This window comes from Trachemys scripta, chromosome 16 (genome assembly GCF_013100865.1).
Source record: "Trachemys scripta elegans isolate TJP31775 chromosome 16, CAS_Tse_1.0, whole genome shotgun sequence".
Lineage (NCBI taxonomy): Eukaryota > Metazoa > Chordata > Testudines > Emydidae > Trachemys > Trachemys scripta.
Window position 1 is genome coordinate 17,157,905 of NC_048313.1, and position 20,652 is coordinate 17,178,556.

General features: G+C 59.0%; 1 protein-coding gene across 1 annotated transcript; it reads right to left on the reverse strand.

Annotated features, from left to right (window-relative positions):
* Nucleotides 1–1,545: 1,545 nt before the first annotated feature.
* CNN1 (calponin 1) lies at nt 1,546–17,536 on the reverse strand. The gene is made up of 7 exons (XM_034792658.1): nt 17,376–17,536; nt 4,881–5,002; nt 4,264–4,330; nt 3,547–3,684; nt 2,815–2,925; nt 2,080–2,226; nt 1,546–1,866 (listed from the first exon to the last, which is right to left on the reverse strand). Exons 1-7 carry the CDS (start codon nt 17,436–17,438, stop codon nt 1,621–1,623), a joined length of 894 nt encoding a protein of 297 aa, XP_034648549.1. The 5' UTR covers nt 17,439–17,536; the 3' UTR covers nt 1,546–1,620.
* Nucleotides 17,537–20,652: the final 3,116 nt, after the last annotated feature.

A 20,652-nucleotide genomic window follows, 5' to 3' on the forward strand; every position in this document is an offset into this window, starting at 1 on the left:
GGTGCTCTAATAATAATAATCCGGTAAGCTGGGCCAGACAGGTACGCAAGACAGGTCCCTTCACACAAGAGCGGCACGTGGAAAAAGCGGTCGCACCACAAACCGCAACAGAGCAAAGGACTTGGATGTGACTGGCTTTGTGCAATTGACTAGATCTCATTTTGACCTTCCCTTTTACACGCAGGCTTCACCAGCGAAGACAAATGTCCAGGAAGCTCTTAAATAAGATCAGAAATAGGTTTAGAAAATATAGATTTTTTTTTTTTTTGTTCCTTGTTTTATTGTGCCACAGTGAGAGATTAAAAAGTGCTCATCCGCAGAAAAGTACAAACTGCTGTAATATCAGTTTATAAATCACTTGATCGGGAGGTTTTTTTTTTAAAAGTGTTTAGTTTGCCAGCATGCAGAGTAAGGGAAATATTCCTAGGCTTTTAAAGGCAGCCCATCTTGTAGGCAATGTAGTGGCTTATCTCAGTAGTTCACACTCTTATTTTCCCCATACATTAGATTGTCACCAAAATACTCCTACCAACACGGGCAATAGCAGAGGTGGATGAGCAAGGTTACCCTTCCAGGAGCTCAACAGTGTTCGTGGGCGGGGGGAGGGTTTCTCACTTAGACTTGCAACTGGAAAACCTGCCGACACAAAAACTTGTTAGTCGAGGGTGCTGTCCTGGTGGTAGATGGAAAATGTGTGTGTGTGTGTGTGTGTGGGGGGGGTGTATATAGAGTGGGTCTCTTATATACACACACGGAGAATCTTATTTACAGAAATGGCATCTGTCCCTTTTCAAAGCCCAGAAATGTTAGGAGAACCTTTGACAGAGACCGGGGAGTGCGTGTGTTTAAACTTGTACGTGCTCCATCTCCTTCTGTACTGCTAGTCCCATCCCTCCCCTGTGTTTGCTCCGCTCAGGCCACTACCGCTAGGTACGTGCGTCTGACGAAGTGGGCATTCACCCACGAAAGCTTATGCTCCAATACTTCTGTTAGTCTTAAAGGTGCCACAGGACCCTCTGTTGCTTTTTATCGCTGGGATGTTACACACCTGGGATTGCAGGGTGGGTGCCTGGGGGGAGGGAGGGATACCTGGACAGTCAAGCAGGAAGCACTCTACCTAGAGCAGTGAATGCAATCGCAGGCCGGTTCATTTCACCAACTTGTTTGTTCCCCGTACTTTAGGAAAGGGGCTGGGGGCGGCAGCATTTCTAGATCACTTGGGGGGGGGGTGTCTCAGAGCCGAGACACTGGTGCTAATGGTGAAAAAGCTTGTTTCTGGCTTTTCATGTCTACATCTACCCTTCTCCCCCACCCCGACTACTCCTGATTGAACTGAGCCTTGCTCTATGGCCGTGCATTGTCAAGTGCTGGGTTATACATTGAAAAACAACTTAAATAGGGGGTGGGGGGAATCTGACGGGGTTTGGGGTTTGTTTCTAGGGTTGGGGGAGCTGGGTTGGGGGACCCTCTGTGAGCAGGTTAGCGTTGGGGGGAGCAGTCGGGATTTCCTCTTATTCCTCTTTTTTAAAGTGATCACTTGCTGGGTTTTTTTTTTAAAAAGTTTCTTCTAGCGTCCTGGTTGCGTGTGTCTCTGATCAGTCCAGGCCCCGGCCCGGCCCCTCATTCGGAGTTGTAGAAGTTGTGTTGGCTGTGGTTGTACTCGTCCTCGCCGACCATGGCGTAGTTGGGCTGGAGGCAGTACTTGGGGTCGTAGACCTGGCGTGGCAGCCCGTACACGGTCATGCCCTGCTGCGAGGCGCCCTTGTTGCTGCCCATCTGCAGGGAGACGTTGAGGCTGTCGCAGTGCTCCATGCCCAGCATGGGCTCGAAGATCTGCCGCTTGGTCCCTGGGGCCGTCATGCCCGCCTGCGGGGAGAGGCGGGGGGTTAGTTGAACAGGAAGGGAGACGCTGCGCAGACGTGAGGGCTCAAGAATGCCAGGAAGTGGGACCTGGAGGCTTTCCTCTCTAGATGCTAGTTCCCCCCCGGGGATGGCAGCAGGCTGGGTTCGGGGGGGAGCCCCACGGTGCTAACGCCCCTTTCCCGCTCCCACGCCTGCTCCTTGGCTTGCGTCTCTTACCTGGCTGGCTCCCTTGTTGGTGCCCATTTGTAGACTGATGGTGGCCTGATCCAGGGGCTGGTCTGTGCCCAGTTTGGGGTCATAGAGGTGCCGGCGGGTGCCGTACGCCGTCATGCCCTGCTGGCTGGCAAACTTGTTGGTGCCCATCTGGAAGGAGAAACAGAGTGAAACCGAGGGCGTGGATTAATGCTGGCTGTGTGCGAGACCCGATCTCTGCTCTTGGCATGAGGCTTTGCCCCAGGGGTTGGCACCATGTCGCCCAGGGGGAGTGGGAGTCCCCAGCCACCCCTGGGAAGTGAAAGAAGGAATTGCTGGCTCCCACGCTTGGCTGCGGTTTGGGAGTGGCCGTTGCCCCAGGTGTCTCCCGCCCAGCCTTGAGCTCACCGGGTTCCTGCTTTCAGCGCCGATGGTCCTGGGGAAATCTCTGGTGTTGCACAAACCGTTAGAGAAGCCCCAGCTAAGGTGGCAGAAAAGGGCCCAATGGCTCAAGTGGGCAGCTCCTGATATGGGCTGGGGTGGCCCCTGGCTGGCTGGGCTCTGCAGCCGCTCGAGCGGGCAGAGTAACTCCAGAGGCTGAGCCGTAGAGAAATCTCAGCACCATCAGCTGGGCTTCCCCGCGGCTGTGGAAAGCTACGAGCTGGCCACCCCGGGATGGTGCTGGGACCAGATCTCTAGCCTCCTGTCTCTGAGCTCCCGGGGCTGCCAAGGGGCCGCGTGGCGGGGGGAGTCACAGACCTGCAGCCCGATAATGTTCCGTCCTTCTTTCAGCTTCTCCGGCTGGAATCGGCGCTGATGCTTCTCGGCGTATTTGACACCCATGTTCACTTTGTTGCCTTTTGTCTTGGCCTGCGGGGGGGGGAGGCGGGAACAAACAGGGCTCATGTGGGGATGGCTGGAGGGGTAAATCTCCCTGCCCCCCACACCCCCCGCTGCAGAAACCACGGCCCAGGCTGGAGTGGGGAGACCAGCCCCCGTCTCCCCCCACGCACGGCCCCGTCTCTAGCTCCCGTGTTCCCAGGCACTGATTAGATTCAAAGCCAAGGCTGGTGCTGTGAGCCGTGGTGGGTGGGTAAGAGGAGGAGCTCTTCCCCATGTGGGAAATGACTTCAAGCATTAATCTGTGCATTGGGGGGGCACGGGGCTGTGTCAGTCCCACCCATCCCTCCAGCCCAGCTCATCCTGGCCGGCTCTGGTCCCTCGGGCTGAGTGCACTCAGCAAACCAGGGGCCGATTCCTGAGGGGGGTCTGGCGTGGAGTGTGGGGAGTGGCCGAGGCTGGTTCTGATCTGCAGCCATGTCTGCGGTGCCCCCGAAGCAGGCGGCTGGAAGGACGCCTGTGCCCTGTGTCTCTGCCAAGGGACGCCGCCTCACCCCCCGAAGGTCTCAGCGGGTGCCTTCGACATGCCAGGAACCTCCCGCCGGGCGGGGCCGGGCTGGGGGCCTGGATGAGCCGCGCTGCCGGACTCACCTGGCTCGCCAGGGCGATCAGGGTGGACTGCACCTGGGTGTAGTTCGTGCTCTCAAAGAGGTCGTTGGCTTCGAAAATGTCGTGTGGCTTCACGCCGTACTTGGTGATGGCCTTGATGAAGTTACTGATGTTCTCGAGCTGCGGCAGGACGGCAGGTGGTTACAGAGCGGCCAGCGTGTCCCGGCTGCTCCACCGCGCCCGAGCCCAGCACCGGACGACCCCCCCCCCCATTCCTACAGTGTGACCGGAGCGTCCCAGCTGGTGACCCCTCCCTGCTCCACAACAGCTCTCCAGGCAGGACCCCAAGTCTTGTCTTCCCAGAGTACAGAGAGGGGCCCCTGCTTCCTTGTCACCTGCCGTGACGCTCTGTGCTTTCTCCTCCAATCACGGGGGCTTTCGCTTATCGCGTCCCTGTGCTGGCGAGGGCTCTGTTGTGGACAGGCTGAGAGCTGGGTCTTGCCTGCCCACCCATTGCTCCAGCCAAGGAAGGCTGGAGTGCCATTTTCTCCCTTCCCCTGCCCACAAAGATCTCCCTGTCGGGCAACCCCCCACCCTTTCCTGGGGCGTCTCCCAGCACCCTTAGGGAGCCTAACACAGCTGGGGAAGAGTCTCCCGATGGCTGGACTAGCTTCAAGGATACTGTCTAGTGTGACCCTGGCGGGGGTCCTAAGCCAGGCCCCATGGCTGGGGCAGCGAGAGCCCAGAGGGAGCCTTCACCTGGTGCCAGTTCTGCGTGGACTCGTTCACCTTCTTCACGGAGCCGGGCTGCAGTTTGTTGATGAGTCTGAAAGGAGAAGGCCCGAGCACGGGTTTTTGTTCGGCAGGGCGATGGCATCACCCGTCGCTGGGAGGCAGCTGGCTCTGGGGTGGGGCGCAGGAGCTGGTAACCAGGGCCCGCATGCCAAACTACGAGCAGCAGGGAGGACGCCCGCATCCCGCTGAAACTAGAGGGGGGTGGGTGGGCCGTAGAATGGCCCCGGGTTGAATGTGGCCGCGGGAGTTGGGCTAACGCCCCACGTCCGGCAGGAAATACCATGGGATCTGCAGGGACGGCACATTCGTGCTCCAGACCCTCCAGTAGCACAGCGCCTCCTAGTGCTGCAGCCGGCGCTGACTCCAACGGGGGAGCCCCTCCTGCGGCAGATGGGTTCCCCGGGCGTGCTCTCCTCCTGAGGGGGGCACGGGGCTGGGAGGGGAGATGCTGGGGTATGACTGGAACTGGGCCACGCTCCCACCCCAAGTCTTGCAGAACGACGCCAGAGCCCAACCCCCCATTGCTGGGGAGCTGCCCACCCCCAGCAGGGCAGGACCCCCCCCCCCCGAAGGCTCCTCACTTGCACAGGATGACACCGTCCTTCAGCCCCTCCATGAAGTTGTCTGCAAGGCGCTCCCCCGTCATGTCCTCAATCCACAGCCGCAGCTCCTGCTCCCGCTGGGGGTCATACTTCTGGGCCAGCTGTAACGGAGCCAGAAGGCATTGGGCATTGGGCATGGCGGAGCTGCTGGGGGACGGGCGTGCAGCAGAACCGCGTGAGCAACCCCCTGGCTAACGCCAGTGCCACCCTTGCCTTGCCCGTTGGCATCATGCCCCACCCTGGCATTCTGCTGGGCCCATCAGCAAGCGTCCCCCATTGCTGATCTCAGCCCTCTGCACAGTGTGGGCTGATATCCCCATCGCCTGCCCTGAGAACAGCCAGAGTCTGGTTTGGGTACAAATACTCCTACGTATCAGGGTAGATTTCAAGGCCAGAAGGGGCCGGCTGGCCCTTCTGGGTAGTGCAGGCCGGAGAACCTCCCCTGTGATCCCTGCCTCCCGTGGGGGTGAGCTTGAGTGTCTCTGAGAAACACCCAGCTCCGAGTGCTGGAGAATCCAGCCCTGTCCCTCCAGGTAGCTGCACTGATGGTTAATCGCCACCATCGGGCAAACTGCCCCTTCAGCTTCCAGCCGTTGGATCGGGTTCTGCCCTGGTCTGCCAGTACCAAGAACCCTCTCTTCCCTGTGTGGGGACGGCTAGGGAATTCTGAACCTGCGTAGCCAGCCCCCATCAGCGGGGCATCTGGGCGCTTCGCAGTCTTTAATATATTTATCCTCCCGGGAGGCAGGGCAGTGCTGTTATTCCTGTTGTGCATCTGGGGAAACTGAGGCACAGAGCGGCTACGTGACTTGCCGATGGTCTCACGGGGTGTCTAGCAGAACCGGCTGCAGGTTAGTGCTGTAACCACTGGACTATCCTGTCTCTGTGCCCTTGGGCTGTCACAAACCTCTTCCGGTCTTTGTTTAAACCCACTGTTGCTGCTGGGAGAGGGGGGCTCGTTTGCTAGAATGGGACCATCTCAGATCTGCACACTGCTTAGTAGGGATCAGTTTGTGGACCATTCACCATTGTGTGGTCCCCCACCTCCCATCCCATTGGCTCCTGACTGATATCTCCATGGCAACCCCAGCAACTGGTTCCCAGGAAAGAAACGCTAGCACGTTGGTGAATTAGATGGGTGATGACAATGATCAGGGGCCTGGAAAAAAAAAAAAATCTCCCACTGAAGAGAGACTGCAAAGATTGGAATTGTTTGCCTTAGCGAGGAGGTGAATAAGAGACGACACGATCGAAATATAACAAGATGACGACTGGGCTAGAGAAGGGGGAGCGGGAGTTTCTGATCTCTCCGTCTCACAGCACGAGAACAGGGGGAAAGGCATATGAAGGTAGCCAATTAGAAACAAATACTTTTTCACTCCACGTGTAACGTTAGACTGTGGAACTCCATGCCACAGGAGGGAACGAACGTAGCAAGATTCAAAGAGGGCCTGGACGTTTCTGGGGATAACCAAACGAACCACAGTTAGAATCCCTAATAGCTTTGGACAGGATAGAAAACCTCAGGCTTCAGCCAGTCTCGAACTCTTGGGGGCGGATTACCCCAGACAGTAACTCCTCACTTAACACTGTAGTTCTGTGCCTGAAAACTGCGACTTTAAGTGAAACGACGTTAAGCGAATCCAATTTCTCCATAAGAATGAATGTAAATGGGGGGGGGGGGGTTAGGTTCTAGGGAAATGTTTTTTTGCCATACAGTACTACAGTTGGGAGGTGCCCCCGCCTTACCCCACACAGCCCACTGGCACGGCAGGCAAGGAGGCAGGCAAGGAGGCTGTAGGTGCTGTAGGTAGGAGAAACATATTGCGCACCAGTAATGGCAGCTTCCCCTACTCTGCAAGCACCAAAGGCGGGGGGCTCAACCCTCGACCCACCCACACCACCCTTTCCCCCAAGCCCCCACCCTTAACCTGCCTCTTCTCCCCCCCTTTTACTCCGCACGCGTGTCCTCGCTCCTCCCCTGTGGCAGTCAGCTGGCTTGCAGCGTTCAGGGGGCAGGAGCGAGGACACGGCACGCAGGCTCCCCCCTCCCTCCCCGCCTCCTGAACGCCGCAAGCCAGCTGATTGCTGTGGGGGGAGGAGGGGGAAGGCGCTGATCCATGGGTCTGCCGGTGGGCGGGAGGCGGGGGAGAGGGCGTAGGGGAGCTGATAAGGGGACTGCCAGCTGTGACGTTCTAGCGAAGCATTGCACAACTTTAAATGGAGCAGGGACGTAAGATCGAAACAACGTTAAGCGAGAGGACGTTAAGTGGGGAGTTGCTGTATCTGTCTCCTGTGCAAGTCTTGCATCTTCCTTGGTGCTGGCCACGGAGACAGGCTCCGAGGCTACATGGACCCCAGTCTGGTCCAGTCTGGTGATCCACGTTGTTCCTGGGACAGTTCGTGATTTTTAGCTGCTTTTAGCAGCATCTGGAAATGAGCAGTTGGCCCCGGCTAACTGGCCAATTTGCTATTGAGAAGCCCCCAGTTTGGGAGCCCGTCTCCTGGAATATGCACCCCCAAAAGAGGGGAAGCACCAACAGAACGAATTGATTTCCCTGTGGTTGGCTGCTCTCCTGCAGTGGGGCTACCTAGCTGTGTCCCCCGCCCAAACAGGGGAGGCAGGGCTGCCCCGAGGCAGGTTGGTTTTGTGGTTACCGAACCGGCCACAGCCTCCCTGTGCGACCTGGGGCAAGTCACTGCGTCCCTCTGGGCTCAACTCCCCAGCTGTGAAATGCGGAGGACGATCTTCATCTCTTTGGGGCAGGGACTCTCACGCTCTGGGTCTGTGCAGCACCTGGCGCCCTGATCTCAGTTGGGACCTCCAGGGGCGACGGCCATACAAATACTAGCCCCAGCGGGGCTCTGTTCTACATCTGCCCTGCGCGTCGCAGCGTCCGGAGGGGGCAGAAAGCGCCCCAGGCTGAGTGACCGGGGTCTAGGTAACCCCCGGACCCTTCTCTCTTGTCAAACGGAGCCGATCTGCCGCGGCTGCTGTGCTGGCCCCAGCCCTGCCAGGGAAAAAAGATCTCCAGAGCCAAACCTCTTTATCTGGAAATGTGCTTCTGTACCAGGTCCCTGTGCTCCTTCTAAGGGCCGTCTGACCCCCCAAAGCAGCCATCAGTGCCCCACTATGGCCTCAGAAATTGTTCTCCTGGGAATCCCGTGCTTGAACGACGAGAGGCAGCTCTGCCATGTTTATGATCCGTCTCTGCCAAACTCCCTGGCCTGGGGCGAGTCCCACGCTGGCTGCCAGGAAAGGAGCTAGAGGGATTCAGTCAGTGGGGCTGGGGTTGCGGCTCGCAAAGGGAAGCAGAGTTCCCGACCAGTGCTCTGTGGCCCCCTCCTCCCCCCGACTCAGTATTGGCTCATAACAGTGAAAGTCCCCGGTGCGTTCTGGAGCATCCCGAGTCTAGACCTGCACGTCCCTGACTGCTGAAATGCGGCCACCTCTGGGGTGGAAAGCGGCAGCTGTTTCGCCGCCGATGGAAAGAACTCTTCCTTCCTTGTGTTAGTCCATTGACTCTGGAGTGACACCAGGAGTAGATTTGGCCCCATATCCAGACAATAACAAGAGGCAGACTGATGCTCACTGCTGGGCACCAGGGTTCAAGGCCCCAGGTCTGGCGCTTCTTGCGGCATGAGTACAAGGAGGTCGGGCTGCTGGTGTTATGGCTTTCGGGTGCTGCCAGCTTTGTGGTCACTAGCGCTCCCCTGGCTGGGGTCTGTGGGGGGGGGGACGCAGGCCGCTCAGAGAGCGCACAGAACTCCTGCCTGCATGCGATTAGGAAGCATTGGGGAGGGCTCACCAGTCCCTGGCTGAGTCCAGTCCAGAGCCCGTGCCCACCTCGTGTACAGTGACACTACCATACAGGAGCCAAATTAGTGCCAGTGATAATAGCGTCTCTTTGGGGGGGTGGCCTCCTGGGGTGCTGAGACCTGGGCAACTCATGTCACCCAATCACCCTGCTGCACCAGGCGTGGATCGGAACCGGGAGCTGAATGGGGGGACAGCTGGGGGGCCTGGTGCTGCTTTTCCAGCAGCCTTTGAGAAGGGCTGTTAGCAGAGATCCACTTGGAGGCCCAGTAAGTCAGACCCTGACCCAGTCAGGACTCCTGGGTTCCAACCCCAGCTCTGGGCGAGGCTGGGGTCTGATAGAGCAGGGGGTGGGCCTGGAGTCTGGAGGGGAGTGGGGTCCAGTGGTTAGAGCAGGAGGAGCTGGGAGCCAGGACTCCTGGGTTCTATCCCCATCTCTGGGCGAGGCTGGGGTCTGATAGAGCAGGGGCTGGAGCTGGGAGCCAGGACTCCTGGGTTCTATCCCCATCTCTGGGAGAGGAGTGGGATCCACTGGTTCTGTTGGGTGGGGAGGGGAGGGGATTAGGAGTCAAGACACCTGTTGAATCATTTCACTTCTCATGGGTTTTGCTTCCCAGCCCTCGCTCAGATTTTCTGTACCACCTGTGGCCCATGGCTCACCAAAGCTGCTGCTTCCCCATCTGCTCCCAATGCCAGCGACACCTTGGGGGATGGGCTCACGCCTCAGCCCGTGCCTTGCCCCTTGGGCCGCGCTGCACACGGTGGCAGAAATCCCCTCCTGACCCCTGCACGTTAGCCCTGAAGCCTGGGATTGTGATTTCCCCCAGCTCCGAGTCCTGCCTGCCCCGCGGATTGGGCGCAGCATCGTCCGTCCCCTTTGCTGAAGTCCACCTGCGGGCGCTAACGTGGCAGGGAAGCGCCGAGGAAGTTGTTCCTTGTATGCGGTTGAAATATACCTGCTCTGCTCTAGTTAACCGGCAGCGTAAAAAGCCTGATCACTCCACCCTCTGCATCAGAACCTTTAGCCCCCCTCCAGGGACCCCCTTTTCCTTTTCCGGGTTGAATCCTCCCTGTTTAAAGTCGGCCCAATGCAACCTAGCCTCTCCCTGAGGAAGGAGGAGGCGTGTGGCTCTAATGTGCTCTGAGAGGCAAAGATGCCCGCGCAGGCCCATGTATTAGAGTAGGGCCGCCCTTATTCCACTGCCGTACAGGAGCCATAAGGCAGGGCCCTGGCCCCAAAGGTACCAGCCAGGCAGCCTGTCCGTTTGGATTTCCTGGGTCCTTCTGTGTCCCGCAAGCTCTCTCCTAGCAGACAGCTTCCAAACGCCCCGCCTTTCCCTGCGCAGGATCTGGGTCCTGTTCAGCCCGACCTGACCCTGGCCAGGAGAGAAGCCCATTGCAGGAATGGGGAAACTGAGGCACAAAGGGAGGCAGATGCCCGAGGGGAGGTGGGAATGCTGGGATAACCCTGCTCTGGGTGGTGTGGAGCCAGGGGGTGTCCAGCGGGGGGCACTGGCTGCAGGAAGGGATCCCAGCCGTTCCTGGCTCCCAGGCCTGGCCCGCCGCGGTGTGAGCCCAGCAGAAGAAGGTTCCAGCCCCGAGGCTGACCAGGACAAGCCACCCTGCGCAGGGGCTGCTGGGAAGTAGCACGTCCCAGGAGTCGGCACCTGCCAGAGCCCAGGCTGGCCCGTCCAGGGTGCTGTGACCGTACTCCTCCCCCCACCCCGCTGGCCGCGTGCTGCTCCAGCCGGGAAGGCGAGTGAGCGCTCACATTCCTCGGGCCCGGCCTGTCTCCTCGCTCCAGCCCGCCCGTGCCAGGGCCGTCTGCCAACCCAAACAGGCAGCAGCCCCTGCAGGAAGAATTCACCAAACTTGGGAGAAAAATGGGGCCTGTCCCAGATCCTCATGGATTTATCCCTGGCCGGGGGGTGGGGGGGAATATTTCAGTGGGAGAGAAGGCAGAACCGTGGCCGGGGCTGGGACGCTGGGGCAGCGCTGAGGTGATCCTGAGCTCCATTAACGAGGAATTTGCTCGTTTCATCTCTCTGGGGGTGTGAAGAACAAGATCAGATGGGACCCAGGCTTCAGTTAAGCGCATGGTTATTATCAGAAGGCCAGTTCCAGGGGCGTGGCTGGCTCAGGAATGGAGCACGGGGCCTTTCAGCTCTAGGGGGTGCCAGCTCCCATCCGGCCCCCGGGTGGCAGGGAATGGGACAGGGCCCGGGCCTTTCCCACCTGGAGGTGCTGGCTCTGGTCTGGGCCCAGGTTGGGGGACTGGCTGGCTCAGAGGGCGGGAGAGTGGGGCATAGGGCTTTTCCCCTATGGGGGCAGCAGCTCCCATCCAGCCCCAGAGCAGGCCATTGGCTGGCCCAGGGGGGCAGGGAAGGGAACGTGCCGCTTTGTTACTGAGCTGGTTCTGTTCCAGCTGGGGGGGCTCGTGACCGAGTTGTTTGCAGTCAGTGGCTGATCAGGGGCCCCTGTGAAATGAGTTTGGTGGGTCTCAGCCCAGTTCCTAGGGACAGTGGGTGTTAAATTTTGCCCCAGTTGGGCTCTGAGGTCAGGCTCTGAAAGGGCCATGAGGATAAATCTCCCCTCTTCCCCTCGGGAGGATTTCTGCAGGCTGGGGTGCCCCTGTGCTGGCCCTAAGCACTGCATTCCCTGCAGCCCCAGAGCGCGGAGCCCACACCAGCACCGCTGGAGTGATCCCACCGCACCCACCATGCTGCCTCCGTGAGAGGGGGAGAGCACTGCCTCCAGCACAATGTCCTGCAACCTCACCCTAGCAAACCTCCTTGCAATCCCCTATCCAAGCTGGCCAGTAACCCTAACAAAGCAAACCATTCAGCAACCCTACCATAACAAACCGAATTACACCCCCTGACCTGGCCTGTAACCCTACCATAACAAACCGAATTGCACCCCCTGACCTGGCTGGCAAACCTATCATAACGAACTATCCAGAAACCCTACCATAACAAAGCAACCTGCACTACCCAACCTGGCCAGTAACCCTGCCGTAACAAACCTGGCCGGCAACCCTATCATAACAAACCATCCAGCAACCCTACCATAACAAACCGACCTGCACCCCCGAACCTGGCTGGCAACCCTACCATAACAAACCGACCTGCACCCCCCAACCTGGCTGGCAACCCTACCATAACAAACCGACCTGCACCCCCCAACCTGGCTGGCAACCCTACCATAACAAACCATCCAGCAACCCTACCATAACAAACCGACCTGCACCCCCCGACCTGGCCGGCAACGCTACCATAACAAACCTACCTGCACCCCTCAACCTGGTTGGCAACCCTACCATAACAAACCGACTTGCACCCCCCAACCTGGCTGGCAACCCTACCATAACAAACCGACCTGCACCCCACAACCTGGCCGGCAACCCTACCATAATGAACCATCCAGTAACCCTACCATAACAAACCGACCTGCCGCCCCCAACCTGGCTGGTAACCCTACCATAACAAACCATCCAGAAACCCTACCATAATGAACTGACCTGCACCCCCGAACCTGGCCAGCAACCCTATCATAACGAACCATCCAGCAACCCTACCACAACAAACCGACCTGTAACCCCCAACCTGGCCAGCAACCCTACCATAACAAGCCAATCTGCACAAAGCCCCTGCCCACAAGTGGGCCGGTAGCCCTGCAATAACAAACCTGCAGGGGCACAGTTGTTAATTATTTTTTTTGGGGGGGGGAGCCAGTCTTCATGGTACTCTTGCTCCCCTTGCATGTGTCCCCCATTGGTTGCTGCAGCAGTTGGGGGCCTGGGTGACACTTCAGGGAGGAGGGATTGTCACTGGGGCTAGTGTTTAGAACGGGGGGGCGGGGGCTGGGAGTCAGCTGGGTTCCCTCCCCAGCTGTGGGAGGGGAGCAGAGGCGAGCGGGAGCCAGGACTCCTGGGTTCTTACCCCAGCCCTGGGAGGGGAGCAGGGTCTAGTGCAGGGGTTCTCAAACGTTTGTCCTGGTGACCCCTTTCACATAGCAAGCATCGGAGTGCGACCCCCCCCCCATACATTAAAAACACTTCTTTATCTATTTAACACCATTATAAATGCTGGAGGCAAAGTGCGGTTTGGGGTGGAGGCTGACAGCTCATGACCCCCCATGGAATAACCTCGCGACCCCCTGAGGGGTCCCGACCCCGTTTGAGAACCCCTGGTCTAGTGGTTAGAGTGGGGGGGGGAGGAGCCAGGACTCCTGGGTTCTGTTCCCAGCTCCAGGGAAAGACTGGGATCTAGTGTGGGGGGGGAGTTAGGATTCTGCACAGACTCTCTTTCCCCCGAGGCCTCCAAGCAGGCGTTCCATCGCTGGGAACAGCTACTGCTCCTTGCCAGCCCGGCCGGGATGCCAGCTGCTGTAGGAAGTCTCTGCATGCCCAGCCGGGATCATGCCAGTCCCCCGCTCTTCCCCCTCCCCAGCAGCTTCTTGACCCACCTGCCTCCTCCCGGGGACCCCTGCAGAGCAGGTACCTGGGACCTGGAATCACTCGAATGATCCCAGCTGCAGCCTCCCCTCCCTGAGCTGGGATAGAACCCAGGAGTCCTGGCTCCCAGCCCCCTGCTCTAACTCCTAGACCTCACTCCCCTCCCAGAGCTGGGAATAGAACCCAGGAGTCCTGGCTCCCAGCCCCCCTGCTCTAACCACGAGGCCCTGCTCCCCTCCCTGATCCGCGGAGAGAACCCAGGAGTCCAGGCTCCCAGTCCCCTGCTCTAATCACTAGACCCCTCTCCCCTCCTTGGATGGAAGGAGTCGGCCCCTTTCACCTTCCTGCGGACGGCCGATACCTGATCTGCCATTACCTCTGGCCGCCCGTGCGCAGCCTGCTTGGGAATTGGTATGGTTCCAAACCAGGGGCCCCTCTCCCCCCACACCACGGGAGGGAAACCGAGTCCCTCCCAGAGCTCAGTTCCAGCCCTGTGCCAGCTGACACCCCCCCTGCCCTCCTCCCCGGGGGGCACCAACAAGCAGGTTCCACTGTCTGGCCGGAGGGTGGGGAGCAGCCAGAGAAGGGGCTGGGCTGGGGCATTGGCCCCGCTCTCTCCCCCTGGGTGTCTTGAGGCGTCCCCACCCAGGGGAGCACCTGAGAGGGACAAGGGCTGGGGTCGCTCTGGGGTCACCACTGGTGCCGGCTGGGCCTGGCCCGGAGAGCCCCCCTGCTCCCCCAGGACGGCTGGTTGATTTTGTCTCCATCACAGGGCAGATGCAATCTGGGGGTGTGTGGGGGGGAGATAATGGGGGATCCCAGGCCAATGTCCTGGGAGGGGCCTCGGCTGCCCAGGACTGATCCCCCTCGTCCCAGTGTCTGGCTCTGACAGTTGGCACGAGCAAGCGGCTGGGGGGGGGGGTCTCCACCTCTACAGCCTGGGTTGTCTCCCCCACCTGGGATCTCTCAGCACAGACCGCCGGCTGCCTGGGCCCCGGCGGCTTTATAAAGCAAACCATGCCTTATATAGAGCCGCCCGCTCCTGGGCCCAGCTCTGCAGAATCCCCAAAGCCAACCATATATGGCCAGCCGGCGCCGGGCACAGCGCGGGCTGGCCAGAAAGGTAGCTGAAGAATTCAAAGCAGGGAGAGCCCTAGACAAAGGCTGGGGGTTCTGGCTGGCTTGTAATCACTGACCAGGGACACTGGGGGGGCTAGGCCTGCCCCCCTGCTTTGGATCTGGGGGGAGCAGAGCATCAAAGCAGGGTGAACCCCCCCCTCGGACACGTGGGGGTCACAGATCAGCAGTGGCGGTTAGCAGCGAATCCCACCAGTGGGATGGGAGGAGGTGTGCGTATTTAACCCTTGCTGGGTCCCGGCTGTGAGTCCCCAGAGCACCCAAAGGAGCCCAGCACTGGAGTGGTTTTTCCTCCTGGCGATGCGTCTGCATCCCCTGGGGGCACGAGGGCTGCAGAGAGCTGGGGATGGGGCGGGGGGAGCCCTGCTTCGGCTCATGGGTGGAGGAGCCAAGTGGCAGGAAACCAGGAGGTGACCCCGAAACCCGGGTCCGGGGAGCCCCTTGGGAGTAGGGCCAGGGCCTGAGAGCAGGGAGCCCGGGTCCCCCAGCATTGTTACAGAATGTCGCCCCCTTCTTAGGGGAGGCCCCCCTAGTGGGGGAGGGGTGCAGATCCATGTTAATTTCGGGGGAGCCCGCTGCCGTTCAGAGATTGGGGGGGCTCCTTTCACTCCGTGGCTGTGCTGAATGGAAGAGTCCCCCGGCGCTACCTCTGCCACCTGGGGTTTTCTGTGGGGACCTGGGGCTTGACTTTCCCTCCCCGTGGTTGTTGGCTGCTCCCCACCCCAGAGATGGCTGCGTTTTGGTGGGGCTGTGTGTGTAGGAGGCCCCCAAAGTGCACTGGGCTCCTTCGGGGTGAAGCGCTCTCTGAGAATGTATAATACTGCGGAGCAGTGACAGTTTGGGGTGACGTCCCAGGTCCCCTCGCCCGGCTCCCCAGTGACATCGAAGCAAAGGGAGAGGAGCCCCCACCACTTCCTCTTGGTTGCAGTAGGAAACAACACGTGCTCTATGCTAGCTAGGCCTCGTGTCCTACGCCCCTCATCCTGGTATCTGGGCAGCCCTCTGCCCCCCCCCCGTGCTTTCATGCCCTGATCTGGGGACCCTACTGGATTAGGGGCACGCCCAGCACTTCAGCAGCAAAGCCATTACCCCCATTTTACAGACAGGGAAACTGAGGCACAGAGCGGCAAAGGCCATAGAGGGGAGTCAGTGTGAGATCTGGGACTAGAACTCAGGAGTCCTGACTCGCAGCCCCCGGCTCTAACCGCTAGACCCCACTCCCTGAGCCGTAGCAGCACTTCGCTGTATCAGTATCATGTCTCATACCAGCTACGTCCTGGCTGAGTCCTGACTGGAGCGGCAGGGGTGGGGTGGGGGGTGCATGTTCCTGAGCGAGGGGCTGGGGGGGGGGGGGGGGAGTCCCAGCTCAGGGGCTGAGACGGCGGGGGGGGGGGGGGGGGGGGGGGGGGGGTGGTGGCGGGGGGGGGGGGGGGGGGGGGGGGGGGAGATATTCCCAGCTGAGACCTGAAAAGGGCTGGGGAGCCGGTGAGGGGCCCAGGGAGATTGTTTCCTGCCAGCTGGAGCTGCAAAGGAGAAGGCTCCCACGCCAGCAGCGGGGAGAGCACAGGGAGGAGGCCATGAGGTCAGAGGGCAAAGCCACAGTGAGTTCTCCAACTGGGGAGGGCAGGTGGGGCCAGCATCTCGAGCGGGGGGAGGGGAGATGTGGTCACACTTTCTCGGGCATGTGGGGAGGAAGGTAGCACCGTCCAGCATGTGCTGGAGCTGGAGGGGGAGGTGGGCAGGAGAGTGGGGGGTGGGATCTAGGGGCTGCCATTCCTAGGCCAAGGGGGACGGGGCTCTTGGGGGGGGGTTGGGGGGGGGGGGCGGCCGTAGCTCAAGCCAGAGGGGCTGTGGGGCTGGAGGGATTTAGATACCATCTGTATCCCAAGGGATGGAGAATCCTGGGCCCCGAGTCCTGGCGGGGGGCAGAGATGGCTCCCCTCTCTAGACGCCATAGGCCGGGGAGGGGGGGTGGGATGCTTTAATCATCCTCCCTGGCTCTCACCTAGCACTTTCCACTGTAGCCCTCCCTGTGTTTGCCAAGGAGCGCACGAGCATTGTCCCCATTGTACAGGTGGGGAAACGGAGGCACGGAGGGCAAAGTGACTTGCCCAAGGTCTCCCAGCAGGCCAGTGGCAGAGCCGAGAATAGGCCCCAGGCCACTGCTGTGTGCCGGCCAGCAGGGGCCTGTCTGGTCAGTGCGGGGGGGGTCTCACGTCTCAGCCCTGCGAGGGAGGATCGTCTCCAGGTCTGGCTAGGCCTGGCAGTGGCACTGTAGCCCTGATCTCTGCCCCCCCCCCTCCCCAGTTCAGTCCTTTGCTGGGCTTCCACACCTGTCCTGCCACCCTGTCATCATTCATGTTTATTAGGTGTATTACGGTAGCACCCAGGCGCCCCAGCCATGGCCCCGGACCCCACTGTGCTAGGCGCTGTACATTATTTATTAGGTGTATTACGGTAGCACCCAGGAACCCCCATCATGGCCCGGGACCCCACTGTGCAAGGCGCTGTACAAACACACCCTCCTGGTTCCTTCTGGGCCCTTTCCCTGCCTCCCCTCCGCCCTGCTGTTTTAGAGACTCTTTTACAATAGGACGTCCTCTCCCAGCCCGTGGGGGGCACAACCAACACCCTCTCCCCTTCCCTGCCCGGCTGTAACCCTTTAGGCCACGTTCCCTGGGCTAAGCCCCTGTTCTGCCCAGCTGCTGAAGGCCACTTTGTTTGCTTTGCGGGGGCTTGGTGAGGGGTGCTCCTTAAGTCTCCCCATCCCTGCCCCCTGGGTCATACTAATGGACCCTACCACCACCAGTCCTTCCCAAGGTGTTCCACCATCGCAAAACCCCTTGCTCTGCGACCCTCTCCCACGGAGAACCAACTCCTTCCTGACCCCCAGCCAATGGCCAGCGTCTGCCCTGAAGCCTGAGGATGGCTCGTCCTTGGGAGCCGCCGGGCCCATCCTCCAAGGTAGTATCGACCCGCAAAGCGTGGTCCCACATCCCGAGCTGCCACTGGCGCCGATCCTGAGCCACCCTGGTGTTTTGGGGGGCGATCCCCCCCCCCTTACCTTGTTCTTGACCTCCGCTGACAGCCCGTAGGCCGGTCCCCGGTTGAAGTGTGCGGCGGACATCCTGCCTGCGTCGCCTCCGGCCTCGCTGGAGATGGGAGCCCTGCTCGGTGCCCTCTGCGCCTCTGCCTCTTCCTCGCTTTCCCTGCAACTTTTTAAAAGTCTTTGCTCTCCGGCTCTTCCCCCTCCGCATGTCCGAGGGGGAGCCCTTCCCATTGGCCGGCCCGCCCGGCCAATCGCTGCCCGCTGGGGACCCTGATGTCAGCCTGTTGGTATTAAGAAGTGATGGAGTCATTTTTTCCACCTTGGGGGCAACTGGGGCGGATGCTGCAAATATTTCGAGAACGCTGCGATTTATCAAGGACGGACGGATTGCCAGAGGGCTGCAGCGTTACGCTCGCCCCGCTCCAGCTCTCCGCCACTTCCACACGCGTCTCTCCCCAGCCCTCTTCCTCCCCGCCACCTCCACGGCGCTCTCGGTCCTCTTGCCTCCTTAGGTTGTATTGGTCTCTCGCGCAGCATTGTCTCAGGCCAAACCCCTCGGCCCTCCTCTTTCACTGCACGCTGTGCCCCCCCATTTTCACAATTTGCAACCCAAAAGGAAAGTATAGGGGAAAACCTTTCCCGGAACCCCAACATTTTCCAAATGGAGCCGGTGGGGGTACGGTCCTTCCCTGCCAGTTCCTCTGGCCTTCTCGTCAGCTCTTGGTTTTGGACTCTCACTTTGCTTTGGCAGACGTTCCTCTGGATTTAAGATTTTCTTCCCCCATCAGGAATTTTTATAAACGATCCGAGTATGATTTCAAAACCCCGTCCGCTCCTTTGAAACAGCTGTGGAATAGATCAAACTCCAGATCCTCCCAGAGGCCACATGTGCAGATACCTCTCTGAGCAGAGAAGGGCATTGAAAATCCAGGCAGCCCCCAGTGGGATGAAGTTGGTTGCTAATTGTTAGTATTTATTAACTATTAATAATAATGAGGCTGCCTGGCTGGCACCTAAGCGGTTGTAGTTAACAGATGAACAGGTAGATGGGCATGAAGGAAGGATGAAGTCAATTTCCTGCTCTGACACAGACTTCCTGTAGGAGCTTGGGCAAGTCACTTAGCCGCTCTGTGCCCGAGTTTCCCCATTCGTGCTGGAATAATTGCCCTGCCTCACAGGGGTGCTGTGAGGAGAAATACAATAAAGATTGTCAGGTGCCCAGATACTATATAAGATCCTTTGGAAATGGCAGCCTAACGTAGAGCCCCGGCGTTTGATAAAATCATGTAGAGTTACTCCGGATTTACGCCAGCATCGCTGAGATCAGAATCAATCCCTCTCACTCCCAGCTCCATCAGGGCTACCAACCCAAACGCGCCCTCATAAATATCAGATGATGTCGCAAAAAACAACCTGACAGCTGCTGACAGCTGCGGCTGGCTGGGCCAAGTTCAAATCTGCTGATAAGATAGCGGGTAGGGGACCACACATGCACACGCAGACACAGACACACGTGCTGCAGTACAGATCCATGCGCACACATGTGCTGTCTCTACAGATCCATGGACACACACACAATCACACGTATTGTCTGTACCGATCCATGCATGCTCACACACAAACACGTGCTGTCCATACAGATCCGTGCGCACGTGTGCACACATGTGCTGTCTGTACAGATCCATGGACACACTCACACTCACACGTATTGTCTGTACCGATCCATGCATGCTCACACACACACACACGTGCTGTCCGTACAGATCCGTGCGCACGTGTGCACACATGTGCTGTCTGTACAGATCCATGGACACACACACTCACACGTATTGTCTGTACAGATCTATGCATGCTCTCTCTCTCTCACACACACACACACACACACGTGCTGTCAGTACAGATCCGTGCGCACGTGTGCACACATGTGCTGTCTGTACAGATCCGTGGACACACACACTCACACGTATTGTCTGTACAGATCTATGCATGCTCACACACACACACACGTGCTGTGCATACAGATCCATGTGCATGCATGCACACAAACCCCCTCTCTCGCCCCCCGTTAATAGAGGTATAAATAAATACACTGGCAATAGAAGACCTGGACATTTGAGCCCCACCGTTTTGGTCCGGGACTATAGGCTCCTTTGGGACCTAAGCCAAACACTAGCTGCCTGAAGTTAGGAAAAAACTCCCCGCTATGACAAGCTAGTCCATTACTCTCTCGTGGCTCAGGCACTGGGCACCTGGGCGCTGTCCCCGGGTCTGGGAGGGGAGTGGGGTCTAGTGGTTAAAGCAAATGGGGCGCTGACTCACTCGCTAAGTGAACGATAAGTGTTTCAATGCAGTTCATTGTAAATGTAAAAACTAGGAACAAAGCCCGTGGGTCGTACTTACAGGCTGGGGGGCTCCGTCCTGGGGTCAGTGACTCTGAGGAAGTTTTGGGGGGCGTGGCAGAGAATCAGCTGAACACCAGCTCCCAGCGTGACACTGAGGCCAAAAGGGCTAATGTGATCCTGGGATGCACAAACAAGGGGATCTGGAGGAGGGGTGGAGAGGTGATTTCCCCTCTGGATCGGGCACTGGTGCGCCCGCCGTGGGGACCCTGTGGTTGGTACTGGTGCCCACTGTCTGAGACGGATGGTGATAAATTGGAGAGGGGGCAGAGAAGAGCCGCGAGAATGATTAGAAAACCTGCCCGATAGTGAGAGACTCAAGGAGCTCCATCGATTTTGTGTAACAAAGAGAAAGCTCAGGGGTGACTTGGTCCCAGTCTATATGTACCTTCGTGAGGAACAAATATTTAATAAGGGGTTCTCCAGTCTAGCAGAGAGGTCACACACAATCCAACAGCTGGGAGTTGAAGCTAGACAAATTCAGCCCGGGAACGAGGCCTTCGTTTTTAACAGGAACCGTTGGAACAACTTACCAGGGGCCGTGCTGGATTCTCCATTTGACACAATCTGCTGAGGGGCAGGTCTCTGGCGTGTTAGCCAGGAGGTCAGACTAGGTGGTCACCAGGGTCCCTTCTGGCTTTCGAATTGATGAGTCAGGACTTCTGGGTTCTGTTCCCAGCTCAGAGAGGAGCGGGGTCTAGGGAGTGGGGTGGTTGGGGGAGCTGGCAGTCAGGACTCCTGGGTTCTGTTTCCAGCTCTGTGAAGGAAGTGGTGTCTGGTGGTTAGAGCAGAGACTGCCAGTGCAGCCCCTGGCACGATGGAGCCTTGATCAGGGTTGCCATGTCTAAGTGGTACCTTTTGGAGACGGGAGACCAGTCTAGATGGGACATTGG

Bases quoted from the DNA above. Each gene is read 5' to 3' on its own strand.
- CNN1 (XM_034792658.1), bottom strand. From the start codon at position 17,438: ATGTCCGCCGCACACTTCAACCGGGGACCGGCCTACGGGCTGTCAGCG. The intron at 5,003-17,375 runs GTAAGGGGGGGG...GCTCCGTTACAG, and splicing joins CAGCGGAGGTCAAGAACAAG to CTGGCCCAGAAGTATGACCC. The intron at 1,867-2,079 runs GTAAGAGACGCA...CTCTCCCCGCAG, and splicing joins CCAACAAGGGAGCCAGCCAG to GCGGGCATGACGGCCCCAGG.